Source organism: Danio rerio, chromosome 23 (assembly GCF_052040795.2).
Source record: "Danio rerio strain M-AB ecotype USA chromosome 23, GRCz13ab, whole genome shotgun sequence".
Lineage (NCBI taxonomy): Eukaryota > Metazoa > Chordata > Actinopteri > Cypriniformes > Danionidae > Danio > Danio rerio.
Genome location: NC_141043.1, coordinates 39,692,501 through 39,708,373, shown reverse-complemented (window position 1 = coordinate 39,708,373; position 15,873 = coordinate 39,692,501). Strand labels below are relative to the sequence as shown.

At 33.8% G+C, this 15,873-nt stretch overlaps 2 protein-coding genes across 3 annotated transcripts in view; one reads left to right on the top strand and one right to left on the bottom strand.

The window, feature by feature from the left end:
- The window catches only part of zgc:174906, a 44,116-nt gene that overhangs the window by 14,937 nt on the left and 13,306 nt on the right, over positions 1-15,873 (top strand). For both annotated transcript variants that reach the window (XM_087306113.1, XM_087306114.1), the window contains one exon: positions 784-930. The gene's annotated coding sequence lies outside the window, so the exon portion shown is untranslated. The remainder of the gene's footprint in view (positions 1-783; positions 931-15,873) is intronic.
- The window catches only part of lima1a (LIM domain and actin binding 1a), a 39,334-nt gene that overhangs the window by 18,090 nt on the left and 5,371 nt on the right, over positions 1-15,873 (bottom strand). Inside the window, 3 exon segments of the mRNA NM_131664.1 lie at positions 5,707-6,030; positions 11,232-11,274; positions 15,518-15,673. Of these exon segments, the coding sequence (NP_571739.1) occupies positions 5,707-6,030; positions 11,232-11,274; positions 15,518-15,639 (489 nt within the window). The 5' untranslated portion in view covers positions 15,640-15,673.

Genomic DNA, 15,873 nt, shown 5'->3' with positions numbered 1-15,873 from the left:
ATTTAAAGGCTCAACTAAGTTAATCAGGTTAACTAGGCGGTTTGGGATAATTAGGCAAGTCATAGGACAACAGTGATTTGTTCAGTAGCCAACTAAATAATAACAATAATAATAATAATAATAATAATATTAATTTAAGGGGGTGATGATATTATTAAATTATTATGATTATTTTTTATTTTAAATGCTTTTTATCCAGCCAAGGCTTCCTTCAGACAAATAAAAACAGTCCTTGCTCGATTAAACAGCACATGGGAAATATTTTTTTTTAAAATTAGTAATTGCACAGGCTAATAATTTTGTCTGTAACTTATTCTGTCTTCTATGAAAAGTACATAAAATACTAAGTGATTATGGCAAGTTTCATTATATATTTTAAACTATTAAAATCTTCCTGCTGACAAATGTATAAACCAAATGGCGTGGATGATACCATTCAGACTTACATTGAAATGTGCAAAGCAGAAAGTATTAGCCAATTATTTGGATTAATCAATCTGAAACTTAATGGCTTCCCCTGATGACAAAACAATTGCGAAAATCTTTCTTACAAAACAAATCCATCCTATAAATCACTTACATTTAGTCATATGTGGTACTTCTCTTTATTAACTGCCTTTTCCAGCACTTCATTGCTCAGTACAGAACAAAGTCAAGTCAATATCCAGAGACATCCATAAAGAAAACCTCTGAAGCAGATTTTAAAAACAGACATGCTGTAGGACGTGGATGATGAATTCAGTTAATTTCAGCCAGTGTTTCTCCCTCATGACCATCCCGCAGGTTAAAGGAGAGACGTTTGGCTTTGATGAGAGCTGAGAGTTTGACCCTTCAGCGATCATGTGGATGTTTATCTCATGACATCAACAGCAAACACTTTCAACCAGAGCGACCTCATTCCCGTCCGCTGATGGAAATGCCTTTTGAGAGGTGAGGAGTTTAGAAATAACCCCCCATAAACGCATATAATAGAGTTATTAGTAGGACCACATGGAATCTGCATACACAGACTTCCGCCGATTTTTTTTTAACCCATCAATGAGTCTATTTATTTTAATAACTGATAAAGACAAAATTATTAGTCCTCCTGTGAAATTTCCTTCTTTGTTTTTCCAATTTCTTTTAGTAGACGTATGAGAAACTTGCTTTGTTCACCAAACAAGTGGATCTAATTGGATTTTCTGTATATTTTAAAGAAGTTAACATTATTCTATTTTTATTTGTGATATTAAGTTTTTATTTTCTATATTATTATCAAAATCATTCCACAAAAATCTGCAGGAATATCAAAAAAGAAATGTCAGCAGATTCTGTCTGGCCCTGGTTATTGGCTATATTTTGTTTCATATCTGACCCAGATTGTGGAGTCAGTGAGCTGAACTCAAGAACTGAATCAATGTTTTGTTCTGAGTCACTTAAATGATTCACAAGTTCAAATCACTCAGTCTCAACCACAGAAGCTACAAGTTTAACGTTTTGGATTAGGGATGCTTGCCTTTCTAAAATAAAACTGAAAATGTGAGTCAAACTATCGTCAAATGCATGCTGGGATGTTTTGAAGCACTGGTTTTGTGGTGGTGATGGTACAATGAGAAAAAGGAGGAATTCACTTTCAGTCTTCCCTTTTCTCCCCCACCCACGCTCCTTCAAAACAGAGCACTCTTTTCCAGAAAAAACGCTGGGTACGATTCTCACTGCAGTCAAACAAGAGACACCATTGTGAACATTGAAGTCCTGGTTTATTCTCAACACATAACTTTTGAGTGTTCCCAAAAAATTAGATTAAAGAATAAACAAAATGTCAGATGAAGATGAGGCGTGACTAAAGAGACAACATGGGAATGTTAACCACAAAGACTCGCAGAGAACAGTAGATCAGAGATTCTAATCAGTGATTTACAATGGATCTCGTTTCAAAGGAAGAAATGCGAGAAGGTCTTATCAGTGCAAACTCACAACAACAATGCAAAGGTGTTGATGTGTGACAGTGTTCTGTTGGGTGTTGGTAGGATGTTGCTTACAGGACATCTTCAAGTAAAATGAAGATTTTTTTCGAGGATGAAAAGTGAAATGGAAATGTTAGCTGATACCAATAACCACTAATGTTAGATTTTGTTCTAATTATTATTATTATTATTATAACTCAGAGACCAATACATTTCATAATGTGAAGACCCAATCAAAAACCTCACGGACAACAGAATATGAACTGAAGTACTCTCAGAAATGTTGTTTTTTTTGCTGCTTGTTCAAACTACTTATTTAAAACGAGCTGAAATCAACACAATTCTTGAGTTTTTTGAGGGCCCACCTAATTGTTTTATATTCAATCCTCTTAAAAATTCAATTAAAGGTAACCAAGTTAAGTTACACCCCACCGACTGCACAGTCGTCACTGGCCATTAGCTGCTCAAAGGTGTTAAGAAACAAAACAAACTGCCCCAAAGGTCCCTTTGGTGATCTGTTTCGAACTGCCAAAACGAACACAAAGAACTTTGTTGTGGCCAGATTTAGTTTGTATTTATGTAATTTTAGTCATTTATTTTAACTTCGTTTGAAGTTTATCTTGGAGGCTTAATGACATAAAACCGTTTGTTAATTAGAACAGTGGTCCCCAAACCTTTTATCACCGTGGACTGGTCAGCGCGCGACAATATTACTGCTGACTGGGGGTTGGTTTGTAGGTTTTTTCAGAGAATGACAAGCTGACAAAACGTTGCTGTCATTCTGATACAAGTTTTATTTATGAAGAAAATGACAAAGCACTGCAGTGTTTGGGTGTTCTGTGTTTGTCTGAGATAATTCATTAATAACCAAATTGTGTAGATTTCATACAAGCTGAAGCTGATCGGTCAGTTCTTGTCACGTGACTCGTTGTGCGCTCCCGGCATTCAATTCTACTGTGTGCATCTGCAAGCTGCTGGAAATAATGAACTTGTGCCAACTCTAGAAAAGACGTGATATGCAAAATGCCTGTTTGTCTGAGTTTCATTCGCGATCTCCAGCAGTTCATCTTCTTGCATAGACATGGTGGATTCACCCGATTTGTTGACAAATCGGTTGTGGATCTATTGCTTGGAAGTTCATGGGTCCTTTACTTGGCCTTTTCCCCTTAGCAAAGAAACTTTCCAAAGACGTCTGTTTCTTAGATTGCTGCTTGTAAGTTAATTTTGGACACTCAAGTGACTGAGATGTAAGCGGGACAATACCGTCATTTTTTATAATGAAAGATTTTTTTTAAATAAAAGACCATTCAGACTCAGATTATAAATAAAAAGGAAATAATTAATGATTTCTTGTGCGGCTCGGTACTTGCAGTATTGATCCATGGACCGGTACTGGTACCCTGTGGTTAAGGACCACTGTATGTAAAACATGTTTTTAAGTCACTTAGAGTGAATCGCCAAAGACACTATTAGTCACCTTTTAATAGTTATAGTGCCACCTATAGGCAGATTACATTGAAGTTTAGCACACTTTTCTACAATCACATGGCGTATTAGCATGCCAAATTTCTTAAACATCGAAGCATTCATTTATGAATTACAGTCCCTTTTATAATATATCTGGTAACACCCATTTTGTAAATGATCCAATTGTAGCAGTCCAAATGCAAAAGATCAACTTTTTCTTGATAGTTATTGATCTAGGCAGTTAAGAGTTTAGCAGTTGTGAGTGATTTCGTGTTCTGGACTACCTTCAGGCAGATCATTCAGAGCTAGACTTGATCCCCTAAAGAAGCATTTTACAGCTGATATCAGTATGGTTGCAGATAGCTACAAGACGCAACTTGCAGTCAGGTAAACATGTAAGGCATTTAGAGGAGTACAAGTTACATGCCAGAGTTAACACCCGAGTTAAAAGATCAAAGTGATGCTACAATTTGAAAGTACAACTAATACGACATTTTATACCAAGCAAACAAATAATAGCTGACCTGCAGAGTGTTTAGCGGAGCAATAAATCCTCAGAAACGAGAGAGATGAACTGAATTTAAGCACTCTGGAGTCTTCGTGATCAGATCATGTGACTCACAGCATGACCAGTCTCTCTTGAATGTTTTGAATACAAACAGATATCCAGCAAGCAGAAAAGACAACCCAGAGTCCAAAAAGTCCACCCAGAGCATTTATAAATGTGAAATAAGCTGCACAAATAGGCCCTCCAGACACTTCATTATGGTGAAACATTTGGGAATTGCCCAAAAGAGAATGTTTATATCAAGCCTGCTGTTTTTTTTTTAAATTATCAAAAACAAAAAGACAGTAAAATGTAGGGACGCATCAATATTAGTTTTTTACAAGTATCGATATTTCTTTCTTGGTACTTTCCGATACCAATACCTGTACTTTTTTTGGGATGGGACAGTTTTCCAGGTACCACACGAGAGTAATTTTAGGACATAATTCCCAAGTGCAATATTATTACAATATTAAAATAACTGCTTTTATTTTCTAATAAGTGAGAATAAGCAAAATGTAGAAGATGTGGATGGTAACTACTGTATATGTTCAGAAAACGGATAAAGAGACTTTATTAATGCACTGATAGCCATTGACTTCCATAGTATTATTTCCAAAAAATTTACATCAAAACCATCAACAATTTACACCAATTTCATTTCTTTTCAACAGAAATAGAGTTATTTTAATAGGAGTACATTTTGCCTGAATTATCCCTATATAGCAGGGGGTCTGTGGGATCCTAAAATGTCTTAAATTTCAGAAACAAAATTTCAGGCCTTAAAAAAAAACAATCTAAAATTTACTATACTCTTTTGTTGGATGTTTTAAATCATTTTAAGCAGGTCTTCATTTTCCCATATTCTGGTAAGTCTGGATAACATTCACCTAATTGCTAACAATCCATCTCAAAACTTTTATGAGGTGGTCCAGAGTATAGTTAAGGCTTGGCTTTGTTTATAAGATGCAAAGCAATGTGTGCTCAGGCTACTCAGCTAACATGTAAACAACTCATATTTCCTAGTTCCTCTGAATGGCCCGCCCTCTAGGGGCTCTGATTGGTCAGCTAACATAATGTGCTGTGATTCACAGATCAGTTCCACATCAACAGGAAGCATCTCTGTTGTAATATTACAGTGCCTCTAGCCACGCCCCTTTTCTGCAAGGGGTGCATGTGCGTAACCTAAAGAGATTGACATCATTAACCTGGATGTATTTTTTGTAGTACCCAAACTTTGTTCGCTGTAGGCTTTGCTAAGCTAACTCTGTAAAAGCTAATGTCTCCCTTTGCATTGAACATCTTACATTCACAGGGGTTGTTTATGTTCACACAGCTACATTACACATTAACTAAAGTTTAGAATATGATATCGTAGTCGACCCCCCCTTTAACAAAAGTTTATTTATTAACTAGATTCACCAATATTGTTTTAATTTCTTCCTTTTAAATTTGAAAAAAGAAAAAAGTTATGTTAAAAAAAGCATACTAGAGTTTGCTTGTTTTGACACATTAAAGTTTGTGGCTAAGAAATAACTCAATTTGATTTTTTTTTTTTTTTTTTTTTGATGGGGCAAGTAAAAACCTTTTCCAATGGCCAAACCCATTTAGCCTTGTTTAAGTCTAAAATTTCATTCATAGTTGTTTTAAAACAGTCCCAAATTTGACTTGTTAAAGCCTGCAGAAAACCTGTATAATCATGCCAAAGTGCTGTTTAATACACTAAAGCAACATTCTCGTACTTACATTACTATGAAGGGTCTCTCCTTTCTCGAACATCATCTTCAGGCTGTTGAGGGGGACGGTGGGCTTTTCGATGAGGGTCTCCACATCTCTTTGCGTTCGCTTCTCCATTGGCTGATCACTGTCGCTCAAACACTGCTGGTCTGTGCCCTCAATAAGCTGGACGTCAGTGGACTCCAGTGGGATTTTTACAGCAGACTGTTGCAGATGGTTCTGGAGGTGTGCTTTGGGTTCTGGAGATGTAGGCGTTTCGGCTGGATGTTCCCAGAGCTGCTTTAGGACACTCAGATTGCCGTTGCGAAGGCCTGGAGTCGATTTCTCCGGAGACTGCAAAAAAGAGATTTAAAAAAAAAAAGCGGTCACTTCTGAGATTTCACAACTGCAATTTAGAGACTAGATGATGCAGACTTTGGCCTGTGACTGTATTGATCTATTGCTATAATCTCCATTGATCTATTGCTATTGACCTTTTGCTATAACAAAGATAAAAGGTTAGCATTTTTTTAACAACATACATTTTTAAAGATTTTAAATGAGACAGATTTACATTAAAATTAAAGCAAAAGACTAATTTATTATAGATTTCTGATTGACAAATCCTCAGGGAGGTCTTTATGACAATATTTAAAATCAAAGAACAAAAAAAAAACAGAGAAGCGTTTAAAAACAAACATGCAAGCGTACAGATTAGGCTTTTAAATATGACAGATTTGCCTGAAAATAGAGGAAAAGTAAATAAAAAAAAAATGTGCTACTGACTGATAATTCCTCCGAGACATTTATGGTAATTTTATCATAGAGAACCATTTTAAAACAACATGCAGATTAAGTGTAAGATGACAGATTTACGGTAAAAGTCCAATTAAAAAATTTGTCACTGACTGATAAACCCTCTGAGGACTTAATGACAGTTTTAAAATCAAAGAAGACCAACAGAGAAGTATTAAAAAAGAAAAACAAGCAAACACATTGAAGCAAAATCCAGATTTAGAGTTTGAGACTTGACAAAGTTACAATAAAACAGAGTAAAAGTCTTATTAAAAATGTCCTTTATAGGGTAAGCTGATCATTTTAAAGCAACATGTAAAAATATGATAAAATGTATAATATATAATAACAACAGATCTAAAGTAAATAGAGTAAACGTCTAATTAAAGATGTCAATGAATGGTAAATATTAAAAGGTTATTATAGAAGCAAGTGTTTTAAAGAAACACAGGTTTTGACGTTTAAATACAACAGACTGACTGATAAATACTCTGAGGCCTTTATTTCAGGACTTATAATAGAAAACCATTTTAAAACAAAATTAACAGCAGATTTAGTGTAAAACATGACAGATTTAAGGTAAAAGCCCTATTAAAATAATGTCACTGACTGATAAACCCTCTGAGGACGTTTTAAATCAAAGAAAACTAACAGAGAAGTATTAAAAAAGAACAAGCAAGCATTTTAAAGCAAAATCCAGATTTAGAGTTTGATATTGGACAGATTTACAATGAAACGAGTAAAAGTCTTATTAAAAATGTCCTTTTTTTGGCTAATTTGATCATTTTAAAAGCAACACAGAGATTTAGATTTTTTAAATATGACAGATTTACAGTAAAATAGTGTAAATGTCTAATTTAAAGATGTTATTGACTGGTACAAATTAATATAGAAGTATGCATTTTAAAGCAACAGCAAGTTAAAGTTTTAAAAACAACACCTTTAAAATAGAGTTAAAGAGTTATTAAAAATATATGACTAATAAATCAGACCTCTGAGACAAATACAATTCAAACAAACAAAAGCAGTTATTAGAACTAAATGTCTACCAAAATATCTTCAAGTGATTAGATGAAGCAAATGTTAGTTTGTTAGAAAAGTTTGATTACAAAAGCTTTAGAAACCTGGTAAAAAGGAAGGAGTGGCTCCCTCAGAGCGTGCTGCTGGAAATGAGGAAAAAATGCAGCACCAGATGCTAGTCTTTAGAAAGAATCTGCATGAGGGAACTAGACCAGCCCCCCTACAACAGGACAGACACACCAGGAAGAACAGAAAAAGGGGAAGCGCTGACAGGAAATGGGGGGAAAAAGGAAAGTTGCCGAAAGACAATGAGATTACATGCTTCAACGCAAGTACACTGTAAAAAAAATCCTGGTTGCCTTAAAACTTTAAGATGAATCAAATTAACTTTATGAGTCCATTGAACTTATATTATGTTAAACTGGCTTTTAGTTTTATAACATACAATGACCTAAAAACATATGCTGTCAGGACTAATTGATCATATCGTTTTTTACAGTGTACAGGTTGAGTGAAAATTTACATTTATATGAGTTTTTTATTATAAACAAAGACAAATGTAGACTATAAAACTTGTTATGTTTGTCTAATTGTTGATTAAATATAAAAAAAGGACAAAAATCTGCAATAAAAGGGATAGTTCTCTTCAAAAATGAAAACTGTCATCATTTAAAAATCGGTTTAAGGTTTTTTTTTTTTTATTCTGTTGAATACAAAAGAAGATATTTGAAGAATGTGATGTGCACAGTAGAGAAACAATACTGTGGATGGTTACGGGTTTCCGGCAAAATATCTTGTTCAACAACAGAAAAACAGAACAGAAAAAAAACTAGTGGAGGATGAGTAAAATTACAGTGTACTTTTAAAACAAGGTAACAACACAAACTGATTCCCAGTCATTATTTTTAGAAGGCGAGGCAGTGGCGTAGTAGGTAGTGCTGTCTCCTCACGGCAAGAAGGTCGCTGGTTCGAGCCTCGGCTCAGTTGGCGTTTTTGTGTGGAGTTTGCATGTTCTCCCTGCATTCGCGTGGGTTTCCTCCGGGAGCTCTGGTTTCCCCCACAAGTTAAAGACATGCGGTACAGGTGAATTGGGTAGGCTAAATTGTCCGTAGTGTATGGGTGTGTGTGTAAATGTGTGTTGATGTTTCCCAGAGATGGGTTGCGGCTGGAAGGGCATCCGCTGCGTAAAAACTTGCTGGATAAATTGGCGGTTCATTCCGCTGTGGTGACCCCGGATTAATAAAGGGACTAAGCCGACAAGAAAATGAAGGAATAAATGAATAGTATTTAGAAATTAACCCCTCAATTACATAACTATTTCTGTTTTTTTTTTTTTTAAATCACACTGTAAAAATGCTGGGTTCCACACAATCGATTTGTGTTGGTAAAACAAACTTTTTTATTTTTTTTATTTAAGTGTATTAAACTTACAACAATCAAGTTGAATCAAAACAAACTCCAGAATTGTGTTGTTTAAGCTCATTTTAAATAATCAGTTTTAACAGCAAACATCTTTTTTGGGTATACAGTATGACAGTTGCTTGAACATGTAAAAATATAATAAAAAATACAGCTATATCTATAAACTAAATAAAATATTCGTTCATTCAATCATTTTACTTCAGCTTAGTCCCTTATTTATCAGGGGTCGCCACAGCGGAATGAACCGTTAACTATTCCAGCATATGTCCTTCCAGCCACAACCCAGTACTAAATAACACTAACCAAAATACTGTATAAACGAGCTAAATGATTTTAAAAATTGCATGACAATTAGATTAGTATGTTTAGATCCTTTTTAGATTAATAATTAGATCACCTCTCATGTATAAACATCCACTAAAATACAAAACCAAATCAGATTGGTATGCGAATATAAATTCACTTCACCTTTAGTTAATAATATATCAAGTACAACCTCACTTTAATGCATATTAAAGCTACTATATTTGCAGTCTTCAGGATTTAATAAAGTACAGAAAGTGACTGCTCTTTTTTTTCCCGTCTTCTTCTAAGAGTCATTTCTGTGCCTTGCTCGCACACAAAAGCAACTAAAGCATGCTAATCTGACCCCATACTTTCTACTCTTGAATGCAAGCTACAACAGCTCAAATACTTCTGGCTGATGTTAAAATGCCTCCTGGGGCCGACAACTCAAATTCCAGGCATAAGTTATGAGGCCTGCCACAAACACTCTGAACTCACTGCCAAAACACAATGCAAAGCCATGACAAAACCTTTCATTTAATATATATACGCCGAGCAAAACTTGAATGCATAAGCTACATAATGAGAAGCAGCTGCAGTCTAATATAGTTGCATACATACATGTACATCCACATCCTGCACACCGTCATTTCTGTTTACTCCTTTATCCTGACAAACTCAACTGGACCAGTTATGTAAAGCACATGGGAATTACCTGCAGATTAAGACGTCTAAATAGGGATTAAGATGACTGGACAGTGAATGCATGTGCGTTTGAAGAGCAGTAGAATATAGATGGACAGATAGATAGTAGTGGTGTAATGGATTACAAATCTCATGGTTTGGATTACACTTTGGTTTTTTGGTCACAGATGAGACCATTTTTCAGATCAGCTAAAAAGCGGAGACGACAAATGTCATTTGCTTTCCCTTTATTACAAGAACAATACCGCAAGAAACTTTTGGTTTTAACAAACAGAACTTAGAAGCTGTCATTTTATTAAAAATAAAATGAAGAAATAATCAGCTGAATAAAAATACACCGTAAAATATTCATTACTGTAAAAAAAGTATTGTTACTACTACTGTATACATATTTTGTACAAATTATAATGTTAGATTTATACATTTACATATTATGTTTACTTTTTGTCTCATTTTCAATAAATGATTCAGTTATTCACTCATAAAACCATGTTTCATTGCTAGATGACAGTGTTGGGCAAGCTACTTGAAAAATGTAGTGAGCTTAGCTATTAGCTACTCTACTTAAAATGTAGCTTAACTACATTAAAAGCTACCCCCTGGGAAATGTATTAAGCTAAGATAAAAGCTACAAGGCAAAAGTACCTTAGCTACATCCAAGCTATTTTTGCCATTTTTATTTAGAAATTGAAGCAATATATATATATAAAAAGTTGACTGTTGGGTTTTACAGTGTGACAGAAAACACCCTTAATAACCCAAGTACCCCACCACATCCCGCATAACCTACCACAACTTGTTCTGTCATCATTATAATTTTATTGTTACAAATTTAGTAAAAAAAAAAAGAGAAAAAAAATGTGGTAATCCACAGGTTACGCGTGTTCCGATCCTTACAAACCACTGTTTTCCATTACACCCATAATTAATTAATTGATAAGAAGATAAATAATTAAGTTAAATTAAAGAAGATAAATTTTTTAGACAGACAGACAGACAGACAGACAGACAGACAGACAGACAGACAGACAGACAGACAGACAGACAGACAGACAGACAGACAGACAGACAGACAGACAGACAGATAGATAGATAGATAGATAGATAGATAGATAGATAGATAGATAGATAGACGGACGGACGGACGGACGGACGGACGGACGGACGGACGGACAGACGGGCGGACAGACAAACAGATAGATCTATTAAGCTTTCCCAAGAAAAAATAATTAAGAATTAATAATTATTTAATAATTAACTAATTTTAAATAAGTAGTTTGAACAAAGCAGGAAAAGTGCAGGTATGAATAACGAGGGTGAAAACTCACTTTTTTCTTGTCCAAACTTGTTTCTTCTGCTGCCTTCTGGTACCTGAGAAGAAATGAAGTGGAAAACCTGTTCACTCAAAGCCTTCCTAGTCAACTAGGATAATAATAATAAAACTAAATAATAATAATATTGCATAAGATTTGCACTGTAGATCTGCCAGACGGTAAAGACTGTTAGTCAGGTGTTGTGTATGTTTTTGTAGTATATTATATTATTACTTGGGTATTCTTATTGAAACTGCAGAGCCAATGCTATGAAGTTTCGTTCTGTGTGCGAATGACAGTAAAGTCAAAGTCAAATGCTGCACTGTAATTTGCCTCATTTAACATTTGTTAAGTATATTTTTGCTGACTTGATTTAACATCTTAACTAAACTGAACTGATATTCTTGCTTGGAGTTAATAGTTTTTGCTCTTTCAACATTTTATTAATTTACGTTTTGTTTTGTTTTTTTACAATTCAAAAAATTGTGGTTTCAAGCATAAAAAATGTGAACATAAAATATCTACAAATAGTTATTTCCCCCAATTCATTAATCATTTTTTTCCTAGTTTTTTCTGAGCTACTGTAACAGCAGTTAATATACCATCAAATATCATTTGACATGAATTATTTGATAAAATATTAAAAAGACTAATTAATTGTGAAAAGAGAGTTTTGAGTTTATTGCAGCTTTCCTGGCTATTGTATGGCAAAAACAGGTAAAACGTAAAAATATTTTTCTAAATAACACTTTTATATAATAACTAGGTTTAAAACAATAAAATAATAACATTTACATCAATAAACAATACATAACACAAGATAAAGTTTCATTCACGTTTATAAATGATTCCCTCAAATTTATAAATAATAAATCATTTTCATAACATTAAAAATATGGCATTGCAAAAGTATGCATCTTAAAAAAAATGAATAAAGTTGTAGTAAATATAATGGTGTATATGATCACTTATTCCTTAACAGAAGTGTTTTTTATTATATATAAATATATCCATTAGAATAAATGGGAATAGGACACTGTGCTTCCATTATATGTAAAACTTTTGTAAATTATATTTGATACAGACACCTGAATGGAATGTCTGTGCGTCTCTCCGTCTGTCCGTGGGTCTCGTCTGTTTGTGTGTTTATCCATCCATCCATCTATCAGAGGAGCTAGTTGTGTATTTTCGCACTATAAACCAACTCTGGCCAATCAGCAGATGGTGTTTGTTATTGTTTGCCTAATACTTGTCTGATCCCAGTTTAAATCCTGCATCTTTCATCTGCCTGAAATCTAAAATATCCCTTTCAACCTTTGGTGGCCTCTAGTGGTCATGTGGAGCAGCGCAGACAACAAAATTGGACTGTCTTGATTTTGCATCCAGTTTTATTTGATGACGCCAGAAAGTGAGCCTGAAGTTGCTTTGGATAATCTAATAATCCCTTGGAGGAACTTTTAGAAATTCCCAAATGCTAAAAGCAGGAAGTTTGGTCTGATTTTCAAAGAAAATCTACAGCAAAATTACTGCTGGCTCTAAATGTTAGGTTAAACAAAGTGATGAACACAAAGAAATATCACAAACGCTAAAAAGAAGACTACTTAATACACAGGATTTATATTTGACCACACCTATTAAAGGTCAGTGGTCAGATCGCAGTCCATTTAATCCTTCACTCTGGTTTCTTTGATGCTCAGTAATTCTGCGCTGTTGGGGATGTTGGAGTCATTGATGTATGTGTGGAGAGGAAGCCAGAGGCAAAATGCTGGAAAAGACATCAGAAAATCTGACAGGAGATGCACTGGAAAAACTCCAGATGCTCTCTGAAATTCCTCCACACAGGAAACACAGCAACTGCAAGCCAACCGATGTGCTTATAATGAGTTGGCCAGCAGAAATTCAGCTGTAAATCAAACCTATAGAGTCCAACGTCTGAGAGCAGACAAAACGAGGAATGCAATAAGGAGCTTTAAGAAACAGTCTACTGATGACATTTCTTCCAAATTTTAAATTCAAATCCTTATTATATTGCCAATTAACTTCAAATAAAGAGTTTTTGTCAGCATGCTCCATTCAAATTGTTACATTAATTATTATTATATTATATTCATATATTCCTGTACATATATTCATATATTGTAACATATACACTTGTAATCATGTTCATCTATCTGCACACTACTGATTATTAATAGCAACCTGCACATATATTCATATATTGTAAATCTGTTCATAGCTTATCCAACCTGTATATAATGTTCATAGTACATCCATCCCATCTGTAAATATCTCCATAGTTTTCTATAACTGCACTTTATAACTTATTCCTGTATCCTGCACTTGCTGCTATTGCACTGCTGGTTAGACCTAAACTGCATTTCGTTGCATTGTACTTGTACATGTGTAATGACAATAAAGTTGAATCTAATCTAATCTAATCTAATTATAAAAACAAAAAAAAAACAAAAAAATGAGAAAGAGTCAGAATTGAGTTTATTGCCATATCAGCTTCTCTTGCTATATGGCAAAAATAAAAATAAAAATTCAAAAGTTCATCACATTTTTATAAATAACACTTTTCTATAATTATAAAAACATTCTAACAATTAAAAGTCATCAACGGTAATAAAAAACACACAAGATAAAAACACATAAATAATAATTATAATGATATTATATAAGATAAAAATCTAAAACAGCTTTTAAAGTTTACTTTTGCTTAAAGAAAAAGGACAATTTGAGAAGGATTCACATTTAGAAATTCTCTAAAAACTCTGTCATTTACTTCTGCATACTTTAAATTTTTAAGGTCCGTACTGGCCCAATAGCCCAAAAGTAGTTCCGTTCTCCCATCAGTTGGAATAGAATAACTTTTGCATAGATTATGATAGAATTTTTTCTTTTTTCCTACTGACATGTACAGGAACCAACAAAATTAATTACAGCAAACTAAACCACACAGAACCTAAAAATTTTGAGTTTACAAAAAACTTTAGCATTTACACCATTGCATGCGGATTTGCAAAGCTTTTGAATTTGGGTAGGCAAAATCCAGCAGAAGAACCAAAGTAGCACTTGACTTTAAGAGGTTAAAGTGTTTTCATATAAAATTTCTTGTCTGATAACTTTAAAAATAGGGCATTCCACAATAATATGCTTAACAGTTTAGTTTCTGTTGCAATATACACATTTTGGGGGTTCTTCTCCTTTAAGTGAATGCTCATATGTTAGTCTCGTGTGCCCGATACAGCATTTGCTGTAAACAATCTCATCATGTCTCGAGTATATATATATATATATATATATATATATATATATATATATATATATATATATATATATATATATATATATATATATATATATATATATATATATATATATATATATATGTATGTATGTATATATGTATGTATGTATATATGTATGTGTATGTATATATATATATATATATATATATATATATATATATATATATATATATATATATATATATATATATATATGTGTGTGTGTGTGTGTGTGTGTATGTATGTATATATATATATATATATATATATATATATATATATATATATATATATATATATACACACACACACATATATATACATATACACATACATACATTATATATATATATATATATATATATATATATATATATATATCAGCTTGTTTTTTTTCCAAACAGTCCGACACGATCCAGCAGAAAACTACATTATAAATTTAATAATTCTCTGTAGTGGGATGCTCCAGTTTGAAAGAATTCAATGTTCGTAGACAAGATTTTGAGTCAGCATGCACATTCAGCATTTTGAATGTGTTCCAGAGCCAAAAATAGAGCCTTTAAAAATTGAGCTTTGATCTGGAATACGACATGCCCTTAATGCTTTTGCACCATGTGCTTTACTTTGTGCCTACCTAGATCGATAAAATAGAGCCCTACAAATTTGTTTGTTGTGAAAACACTTCCTCTGGTGGCAAAATTACATACTGTGCCTTTAAAAGCCAAACAGTGCAGCTTAAACCCCCCCCCCCTAAATCTGCTATGTTCCTGGCCATATATTTAAGGAATTTGAAATCATTGTCAATAATGAAATGATAAGAGTAAACCTAATAATGTTAAAACCTCTCCTCCAACATCGAAAACCAATTTAGAGCAGAACAGCAGCTTTAAAACAGAGGCACCTTGTGAAAAGCACAAGGCACTATAATGGGTGCTAAAGTAAAACCAAACAAGACAGGTTAAAGGACAAGCGAGATTACTCTTAGATATGCAAATCTTGGTATTTGCTTACTTGGAAAAGCGCTCAGCAATGGCTGTGTTTTTGCCCCGCACACCGACTATGGAGAGCTCCTTTGCCGTCACTCGCAATGACTGGGAGGCCCATTGACCACGCCGAAATGAACTCACTGACATCTTGCTTTCTTCACGTCTTCAAAGGGATGGATATCTGTTAGGGCAGAGGAGTTTCAAATATTCAAATATGCGGCAAAGCTCTTTTAGCTTATTTGTTTAATGTAGAACTAAATTCAAGCTTCATCTGAGACTCTCAGCACAGCCAGAGACTTGTACTCTATGTGTTGATTTTGGACAGTGCCACTTTAAAAATTACTTTAACTATTACAACATGCATATAAGACACTCATTTTA